This window comes from Babylonia areolata, chromosome 20 (genome assembly GCF_041734735.1).
Source record: "Babylonia areolata isolate BAREFJ2019XMU chromosome 20, ASM4173473v1, whole genome shotgun sequence".
In the NCBI taxonomy this organism is placed as follows: domain Eukaryota; kingdom Metazoa; phylum Mollusca; class Gastropoda; order Neogastropoda; family Buccinidae; genus Babylonia; species Babylonia areolata.
In genome coordinates, this window is record NC_134895.1 from 55,317,288 (window position 1) to 55,328,400 (window position 11,113).

An 11,113-nucleotide genomic window follows, 5' to 3' on the forward strand; every position below is an offset into this window, starting at 1 on the left:
AGAGGGGGAGTCAGCAGCAGTGTGTAGTCACCAATCACCATCACCACTGACAGAGGGGGAGTCAGCAGCAGTGTGTAGTCACCAATCACCATCACCACTGACAGAGGGGGAGTCAGCAGCAGTGTGTAGTCACCAATCACCATCACCACTGACTGAGGGGGAGTCAGCAGCAGTGTGTAGTCACCAATCACCATCACCACTGACAGAGGGGGAGTCAGCAGCAGTGTGTAGTCACCAATCACCATCACCACTGACTGAGGGGGAGTCAGCAGCAGTGTGTAGTCACCAATCACCATCACCACTGACAGAGGGGGAGTCAGCAGCAGTGTGTAGTCACCAATCACCATCACCACTGACAGAGGGGGAGTCAGCAGCAGTGTGTAGTCACCAATCACCATCACCACTGACTGAGGGAGTCTGTGGAGCCGAGGTCAGTGCTGTTGACAGGGAACAGCTTGTACCAGGTCATGGTGTGCATGCTGAGGTCCAGGGCGTCCAGCCTCACCACTGTCTCCCCCAGGCTCTGTTTGCGCTCAAAGTTCCGCGGCTTTTCCCACACCACGATCTGGTTATCCAAAACAGAAAACAAGAACAAAAAAATATGTAAATGAATGAAATCATTACATAGATAAAATATTAGTGCTCAAAGTTCTGCAGCGTTTCCCACACCACGATCTGGTTATCCAAAACAGAAAACAACAACAAAAAAATATGTAAATGAATGAAATCATTACATAGATAAAATATTAGTTCTCAAAGTTCTGCAGCGTTTCCCACACCACGATCTGGTTATCCAAAACAGAAAACAAGAACAAAAAAATATGTAAATGAATGAAATCATTACATAGATAAAATAATAGCGCTCAAAAAAAGTTAAATGAATAAAATAATTCAGTAGAAAATAATACTAGATGAATGACTTGGAAACAAGAGAGAAAGTGTGTTGAGAAAGAGGGTAAAAATGTTAATGATTAGATGAATAACGTGGAAACAAGAGGGAAAGTGTGTTGAGAAAGAGGGGGTAAAAACGTCGATGATTAGATGAATAACTTGGAAACAAGATAAACATGCATATCAAATCATGCTTGGTCGACACATATTCGTGCGTGAATTTAATAAGAGGATATAGAGTCAGTGATCACGGCTAAGACAGTAGCTGTCAGCGATCACTGCTAAGACAGCAGTTTTCAAAAGAAGAAGAGGAAGTATCAGAAGAAGAAAAAGATTGAAAAAATAGGAGGTAGAAGAAAAAGAAGAACACGATGAAGATTATGAAGAAGTAGGATGAAGAAGACGACGAAGAAGATGATGAAGAAGAAGATGATGATGATGATGGAGAAGACAAAGAAGAAGAAGAAACGAAATGAAACGAAACGAAACAAAACGAAATTTTATTTCACCAGGGTAATGAGATAAGCAAGTACACATGCTTTTTTCCACCCAGCCCTGGACAAAGAAAAAAGAAGAACACACACACACACACAAGAAAAAAACACGCACAAATTCGCAATTATCAAGAAGAAGATGATGATGATGACGGAGAAGAAGAGGAAGGTGGGGCTGGGGGTGTGAGGAGGGTTGCAGACACACAGCTGTCTCACCCTCATGTGCCTGCCGTGGACGTTGCAGGCGGAGTACTTGATCTTGCGCCGGAAGATGGGGTCTGTGCTGGCCTTGACCACCTGACTCTTCTTCTTCTGGATGGTCTTGTGGCCCTCCACCAGGTAGGTCTTCACGTAGCTGTCTGTGGGCACAGGAAGGAAGGAAGGAATGAAAGAGTTTCTGTTTCTGTTTCTCAGGGAGGCATTACTGCACACACACACACAGTCAGTCACATACACACACAAACACCCCCCCACCCCCAACCCCACCCACACACCACCCCCATTCACCCCCCACACAAACACCCGCCCCCCCCAACACTCCCACACACACATGCACTCACTCACACACACACACACACCATACCCCCATTCACCCCCACACACAAGCACCCCCCCACCCCCAAACACTCCCACACACACATGCACTCACTCACACACACACACACCACCCCCATTCACCCCCACACAACCCCCCCCCCCAAAAACACACACACACACACATGCACTCACTCGCACATACACACACACATCATACCCCCATTCACCCACACACAAATACCCCCCCTCCCCAAACCCTACCACACACACATGCACTCACTCACACACACCACACACACACCCTACCCCCATTCACCCCACACAAACACCCCCAACCACACCATCCCTCCACCCCCCCACAAGCATACACACAAACTGACCAGGAGGGTGGAGGCTGGCTGGACGCTGCAGACCTCGGACACAGATGATGTCCACCTCCAGCTGACCCTTGGACACGGCCAGTCCCAGCTTGATGTCCCCGCACACCAACGTTTCTGGGGATGCGGTGGTGATGGTGATGATGATGATGATAGGATATGTCGGTGTATAGCATCTACCTCGGTCGGAGACCAAGCTCTAAGTGCTTTACAAACACAGAGTCATTGATCGATATGGATACTTATATAGTGCCTATCCTCGGTCGGAGACCAAGACCAAGCTCTAAGCGCTTTACAAACACAGGTCATTTGCACAGTGGGCTGCCTACCTGGGTAGAGCCGACTGACGGCTGCCATTGGGCGCTCATCATTCGTTTCCTGTGCCATTCAGTCAGGTTTCAGGCACGCACACATACACACTCAGGCAGACATGCAACATATTACGTGTATGACTGTTTTGTTTTATTTACCCCGCCATGTAGGCAGCCATTCTCCATTTTCAAGGGGATGCATGCTAGGTATGCTCTTGTTACCATAAGCTGACCGAACGCCGACATGGATTACACGATCTTTAAAGTGCGTATTTTGATCTCCTGCGTGCGTATACACACAAGGGGTTTCAGGCACTGGCAGGTGTGTACATCTGTTGACATACAGCACATGCAGCACGTAGTACACATGACCTCATTGGGCACTGTACCGTGCACCTCTTCTACCCTCACAGAGGGCTCCACCTCACAATCACCGTTTGAGAGCGCGAGGTGGCTGTGTGAGCCGTCAGTCCATGCATCAGCTTGACTGGTGACCAGTCGCTTACTTTGCAGTTCGCATCGTTCTGTTAGTGTCAATGTGAATTTTGGAAGAAAACGAGAGAGAGAGAGAATGAACGAACGAACGAACTTACGGACGATTTTTTTTCACTATGGTAATGAGATGAACATTGGTGCATGCTTTCCTCCTCTCCGCCTTGGGAGAGAGAGAGGGAGAGAGAGAGACAGGATGGGGAGGGTAGGCCAGGCCAGGCCAGAGTTGAGGCCACATACCACTGGAAGGTCTGGGTGGCACCTGGCCAGCCCCCAAGATGGACGTGATGTCATCCCCGTCTGGTGCCGGGCGGTCTGGCGTCACTGGAGAGGGGCTGCACACAGCACGTGACGATGGTGATCATCATGACGTCATCACTGTTAGCACTGGTGACGTCAGTATCATCACTATGTTCCTCTTGTTACCCCATCATCAGCATCAATATTATTAGTATCATTATCGTCATTATTATCATAATTGTTTTTAACGATTATCATCATCACTGTATTCCTGTTCTGACACTCATGATCATCATCAATATTATTAGTATCATTATCGTCATTATTACCATAATTGTTGTTATTATTATCATCATTATGTTCTTGTTGCTGTTATCACCAACATCATATGTTTTATTAGTAGTAGTATTGTTGTTCTTGTTGTTGTTGCTGTTTTTGTTGTTTTCATCCTTAGCATCATCACTAACCTTTTTAATTGGTATTATCATTGTTGTTGATGTTATTGTTGTATATATCTATTGCGCACAACATTAACTGAGCCTTGCACGCTTAATTAAGGGGAAATAACAGATAAGCATACGTCTGCTTTTTTCGCTTCCCTAACCTGTCCCCCGCTTTAATTTTAATGGTCCACTCGACATGAAACAAAATAAAAATCAAATAGCATTAAAAGACACACACACACACACACACACACACACATACATACATATATATATATATATATATATATATATATATACGTACAGATACATACATACACACATATATATATATATACGTACAGATACATACATACACACATACACACACACACACACACACACACACACATATATATATATATATACGGACCGATGGTTCAATTCTCCGTCAGGACACTTTTGCAACACCATGCATTTACGAAAAAAAAAGTTTAATGAACAACAATATTCACACACACACACACACACACACACACACAGATGAGAAGTACACAGCGAGAACGATGGGTAGTGCTTTCACATTAGTTTTTTCAGAAGCTCATTTTCAAGGAAGACTTGAAGTGGAAAGCTTTCACATTAGTTTTTTCAGAAGCTGGTTTTCAAGGAAGACTTGAAGTGGAAAGCTTTCACATTAGTTTTTTAAGAAGCTGGTTTTCAAGGAAGACTTGAAGTTTAAAAAACAGAAGAGTGCCTGACGGTTACTTGCTGACACACTTTGATGGAACCAGGAGGGCTCTACAGCTGTTGTCTTGAACCAAAGTCAGAAATGCGTAGGCAGAAGTGAATCTTAAACAACAACAACAAACTAACTAACTAGGGACAAAATAAAAAGTATGGAGATCTAGTCTATGATAGTGACACGGGAGTAGTCACTAGAAAAGAAGCATGCACGCTTCCCATGCAATATGGAGAAAGTGTGCTCTAGGGATTAGAACTTCACACAAGAATTTTGTCTTAAAGAAAAGAGAAAACAGCCAACATAAGCGGATTGGGAACAGGTTCTAAATCAGGGTATCAGTCAGCAAGCTGTTGTGAGCTGCTGGTTGAAGAAAGACGTCCAGATTCTTCTGACTTACTGTTTATGCCATGGTGAGGGCGGCTTGCGTAAGGGAAAAATGGTGGGAGAGCTCGCAAGTGAGATAGCGTAGCATGCCAGATTTCATGAGCGGACATTCGGATTTTGGAAAATTCATGAGGTCATACCAAAAAAAAAAAAAAGGAAAAAGAAGACGACAAGAATCAGTGCATGTGTGGGTGGTCATGAAGACAAGCATATATACCCGCTCCTGCACACACACACACACACACACTCACGGAGACACACACTCACGGAGACACACACTCACACACTCATACGCGCGCACGTGCACACACACACACACACGCAAATTTCTTCGTATTGACATTTCTTAGAACTGAACATATTGCAGGTCACACTTCACCCACTGTCTATATGCTGCCCCCCGACCACCCCCCACCCTGCCCCTCCCTTGAATGATGCAAAGTCCTCCGTGTGCCATGTGGACTGACTGCCGACCCCTGTCACGGGACACACCCACCTGTAGGGGTCACCCCACCTGTAGGGGTCACCCACCTGTAGGGGTCACCCACCTGTAGGGGTCACCGCACCTGTAGAGGTCACCGCAACTGTAGGGGTCACCCACCTGTAGGGGTCACCGCACCTGTAGGGGTCACCGCACTGTAGGGGTTACCCACCTGTAGGGGTCACTGCACCTGTAGAGATCACCCACCTGTAGAGGTCACCCCACCTGTAGAGGTCACCGCACCTATAGGGGTCACCCCCACCTGTAGGGGTCACCCCCACCTGTAGGGGTCACACCCACCTGTAGGGGTCACACCCACCTGTAGGGGTCACCCACCTGTAGGGGTCACACCCACCTGTAGGGGTCACACCCACCTGTAGGGGTCACCCACCTGTAGTGGTCACCCACCTGTAGGGGTCACACCCACCTGTAGTGGTCACACCCACCTCTGGGGGTCACCCACCGGTAGGGGTCACACCCACCTGTAGGGGTATTAGGGGTCACCCACCTGTAGGGGTCACCCCCACCTGTAGAGGTCACCCACCTGTAGGGGTATTAGGGGTCACCCACCTGTAGGGGTCACCCACCTGTAGGGGTATTGTCACCCACCTGTAGGGGTCACACCCACCTCTAGGGGTCACACCCACCTGTAGGGGTATTAGGGGCCACCCACCTGTAGGGGTCGCCGTCACTGCTGTCGTCAGACAGGAAGAAGGACGAGGAGCTGTTGGCCCGACTGAGGGGTCTGGGGGGAGCCAGCAAGTCCATGTTGACTGCACGTCACATGTAGCCACATTTATGACACATTATGCACACATGCATATATACAGAGTTTCACACACAAACACCACACACACACGCGAGCGCACGCGCAAACACACACACACAGTATTACACACAGTATTTCACACACACACACACACACACGTGCGCGCGCGCGCACACACACACACACACTGCTTGAGTAATACACAAATAGAATATCGCACAAACAGCACAACGGGCGTGCGCGCGCACACATACAGATACACTGAGTAATAATACACAGAGAGAATATATCACATACAGCACAACTCTCTCTCTCTCTCACACACAAACACTGAGTAATACACAGAGAATATCACACAAACAGCACAATGCGTACACAGGCACAGACACATATACACTGAATAATACACAGAGAGAATATATCACGTACAGCACAACACGCACACACACACACACACACACAAAGCGCATTGGACAACTTTGATCTTAATCCCATCCATACAACTGAATTATTGTTATATAAAAAAGAGAAAAAATGAGAGGGGTTTTCACAAAACCCTTCCTGCTCCTCTCTAACAATGATTAGCCAGTGTTGCCAGCTGTACATGTGGTTGCTATAGTGTCGACATTTACAAAATACAGCAGCAACTATGATGATGATGATGATGATGATGGCAAACACGGTAATAGAAAAAAAAAAGTTAGAATGCTAAACTTCATCACGATAATTAACAATAGAAAAAAAAAAGAGAAGAAAAGCCATGATTCCAATCAAATGGATGCCATGCGAGTGAAAGAAATCCCGCTATGAATGGTGAAGGATGACAAGAAAATGGAGACACGCCACGGCCAAACTGATAGCTCTGGAAGAAAAACAACACAAAGAGACTGATGATGATGACTGATGATGATGACGAAAGACCCACAGGAAGTACTGGTACGACGCTGGTACCCTGGGCTGGTCAGCCGGAGGTCATCCTGACCTTGACCTTGTGGATGCAGGGCGTCCGAGACGCTGCGGCGCCGCGTGATGTCACTCTGGGAACTTTCGTCAGAGGCTGCGTGAGAAAAACACGATGACGTCATTTTAAGAACACCCTTTTACTTTTATATATCATTGCTATTTATATATTTTGATATAAATTACTGTAGCCTACCTTATAAGCGCCCCCCACCCCAACCCACCAAACCCCCCTCCCCAACTTTCTTTGCACATACTTCACCCTGAATTCGGGGTGGGCGTTGTGTTTTACCACGTACTTTATCCACCCTTTGCGGGAGCCCATTTTTTCCATATATTGTTTGACCGTACAGCACCGCCTGGGAACAGCGACAGAGCAAAAACCAGCCATTGAAACAAGACACTGCTTCTCTGTGTTTCTTTGTTTCAAACTGGAAGGATATGGAGGGTGGGGGTGGACACGAATGCGTGCAGAGAGAGAGGGGGGAGGGGGGATGGGGGCAAAGCTAGACTCGGGTTTTTGGATGTCACGCTCTTCTTACTGGTTTGTTCAGGCGATATGTGTGTGTGTGTGTGTGTGTGTGTGTGTGTGTGTGTGCAGGCGTACTATAATCTATAGATCTAAATCTATATTGCTTTGTTTCAAACTGGATGGATGGAGGGAGGGGGGGTGGACATGAATGCTTACAGAGAGAGGGAGAAACAGACATACAGTCAGGCAGACAGACAGTTGTGAATACTGTGAAGAACGAAATCCAGCGGGAACTGTCAACATTGCAACAAAATAATTAAGGCTGTGGGAAGGAAAAAACCCAACCGGAACTGGCGGCAGCCATCGCCCCAATCTGACAGCCAGCTGACCATTATTGTCCAGCCAGTTGGACGGAGGTGGAAAAGGAGAAAGAGGAAGCGGAGATAACAGCAGTACACTGCCCCTACATTCCCCGTTGGTCAAGTCTCTGCAATTTCAGAATGATTGTTGCACGCCAGAGGTTTTTTTTTCTTCCTCTCTTGGTGTTGGCTCCAATACTGGTGGACGGACTGCTTTCTGTCTCTCGGCTTTTTCAATGCCTCTCTCTTCTTTCTCTTCTTTCAGGCTTGTTCAGGCCATGCGCTCAGTTGTGTGTGTGTGTGTGGGGGGGGGGGGGGGGGGGGGGAGTATCGGGGAGAGAGGGGGTGTTGAGGGGTAGGGGAATGGGGGGCAGTGGTGTGTGTGTGTGTGTGTGTGTGTGTGTGTGTGTGTGTGTGTGTGAGGGGTAGGGGAATGGGGGCCAGTGGTGTGTGTGTGTGTGTGTGTGTGTGTGTGTGTGCGCGTTTGAGGGGTCGGGGAATGGGGGCCAGTGGTGTGTGTGTGTGTGTGTGTGTGTGTGTGTGTGTGTGTGTGTGTGTGTGTGTGAGGGGTAGGGGAATGGGGGCCAGTGGTGTGTGTGTGTGTGTGTGCGCGCGTTTGAGGGGTCGGGGAATGGGGGCCAGTGGTTGGTGTGTGTGTGTGTGTGTGTGTGTGTGTACTTATTTTATTATCTTTTAATTAAAAAAAAAATTGAACTATTGAAATTCTGAAGCGTTTAGAGCAAAATCATTTGATTAGGTGCGAGTATCAAGAAATTTCTTCTTCCTTATTATTATCATCATCATCACCATCATCACCATCACCATCATCACCATCATTATACCCATCACCATCACCACCATTCATCATCATCATCACCATCACCACCATCATCATCACCATTCATCACCATCATCATCATCATCACCATCATTATACCGATCACCATCATCATCACCATCACCACCATTCATCATCATCATCACCATCATCATCACCATCATTATACACCCCCTTCCCCAATCCCTGACTGAGCAGTCTCGCCATCATCATCACAATCATCATCACCACCATCATCATCACAATCATCACCACCACCATCATCACCACCATCATCACAATCATCATCACCACCATCATCACCACCATCATCATCACAATCATCACCACCACCATCATCATCACCACCATCATCACCACCACCATCATCACAATCATCATCACCATCACAATCACCATCATCAACACCACCATCATCACCACCATCATCATCACAATCATCACCACCACCATCATCACCACCACCATCATCACCACCACCATCATCACAATCATCATCATCACAATCACCATCATCACCCATCACCATCACCATCATCACCACCATCATCACCACCACCATCATCACAATCATCATCACCATCACAATCACCATCATGATCACCCATCACCATCATCATCACCATCACACCCCCTCCCACCATCCCTGACTGACCAGTCTCGCCATCATCATCATCACCACCATCATCATCATCATCATCACCACCATCACATATCCCCTCCCCCTGTCCCTGACTGACCAGTCTCTCCATCATCATCATCATCATCACCACCATCATCACCACCATCACCACCATCACCCCCTACCCTCCCCCTGTCCCTGACTGACCAGTCTCTCCCTTCCTGTCGGCGTGGGAGAAGGAGGAGGACATGCGGGACACCAGTTTGCTCTTCACCATGCCGCGAGTCACACGGCTCAGCTTGTGGCCCAGTGTGTCGCCCTGCCCTGCAACACACACACACACACACACACACACACACACACACACACACACAATCACAGACGTACATACACGCACACACACGTTCGCGCGGGCGCGCGCGCACACAGACACACACACAGAAACACACACACACACACAGGAACCAATCCAGGGTTCAATACTCTATCCAGGGCACTTTTGCAAAACTATACATTTGATAAAAGAAAAGTTTTAGTTAATCTACAAAACAATATTCACACACAGACGCGCGCGCGCACACACACACACACACACACACACACACACACACACACACACACACACACATGGCCCGAGGGTTCAATTCTCTTGGAAGAAACCTTCAGAACACAATACAATCGGTTCTCTCTACACATCTTCCTCTCTCTCGATGTCGACGTGTTTCTTGTCTATGTTCCCTCCACTCGTCACTATGACAATCCACTGATGTCATAAACATGAAAATACCTGGAGAAAAAGAAAGAAACAAAGAGAGAGAGAGGACCAAAAAGTTCGGAAGAAGAGAATGTCTCCCACACCTCCCACACACCTGCCCAATTTCCGGAACCAGAGAGGATCTCTGTGGTGCAGAAGGAAATGAAAGCCAATGGAAAACAAGAATAAAATGAGGCAAAGTCCTCTTGACTCACTTGTGCTTCGTGCTTTACCCAGTAAAGGATCCATGAGGAGAAAAATCGTCAAAAAGTGTTCCGTATTAAACATGATATATATATAGATAGATAGATAGATATAGATATATATATATATATATATATATACACACACATATATATATATATATATATATGATAAGCTTGAGAGAGAGGGAGAGAGAGAGAGAGAGAGAGAGGAAAAGCGAGCGGGATCGAACAGTGCATGTTTAGTTCCGAAGGAAGCAGACTAATCCCCAACGCTGCAGCGCATCTGACGTCATTCGACTAACTTAAGGCAATGTTGTTGCTTTCTTCTTCCTGGGATAAACAGACGTGATTGTGTTGGACATAATAACGCCGTTAAAATTATATTATTAGTGTGTTTTATTATGTCTCGATTATTCTTTTATTTCGGGGGTAAAGGAGACGTTACCGGCATCGCTTCAAGCACATGGCAACACATGGTAGATCTCTAGATTTGCACGAACCAGTCTTCAACGGGCTGACTAAGAAACGATCGATTCAATTTTTCTTTTATGTCCATTCCAGTTAATTCTGTGTCCACTTTAGGATATTTATAAGCAGTAAACACGTCAATGGTGCAGTTAGTCTCACTGTATGTGTTCTGTCCCGAATTTGTATTTCTTTCCTTTTTACTGTGAAAAAGAAAAACGAGGCCATGTCTTCTCGCCAAACACAGCCTACCTTCCAGCAAGTCAGTGGCAATCAGTTTATAGAATTTTCGGATTT

The 11,113-nt window shown here is 46.7% G+C and overlaps 1 protein-coding gene across 1 annotated transcript in view; it reads right to left on the reverse strand.

Moving 5' to 3' along the window:
- Positions 1-209: 209 nt before the first annotated feature.
- The window catches only part of LOC143294658 (uncharacterized), a 149,613-nt gene continuing 138,709 nt past the window's right edge, over positions 210-11,113 (reverse strand). The window contains exons 13-19 of the mRNA XM_076606036.1: positions 9,599-9,715; positions 7,066-7,197; positions 6,045-6,144; positions 3,343-3,437; positions 2,303-2,416; positions 1,602-1,744; positions 210-565 (exon numbers count right to left, since the gene is read on the reverse strand). Coding sequence (XP_076462151.1) covers positions 398-565; positions 1,602-1,744; positions 2,303-2,416; positions 3,343-3,437; positions 6,045-6,144; positions 7,066-7,197; positions 9,599-9,715 — 869 coding nt within the window. The 3' untranslated portion in view covers positions 210-397. The remainder of the gene's footprint in view (positions 566-1,601; positions 1,745-2,302; positions 2,417-3,342; positions 3,438-6,044; positions 6,145-7,065; positions 7,198-9,598; positions 9,716-11,113) is intronic.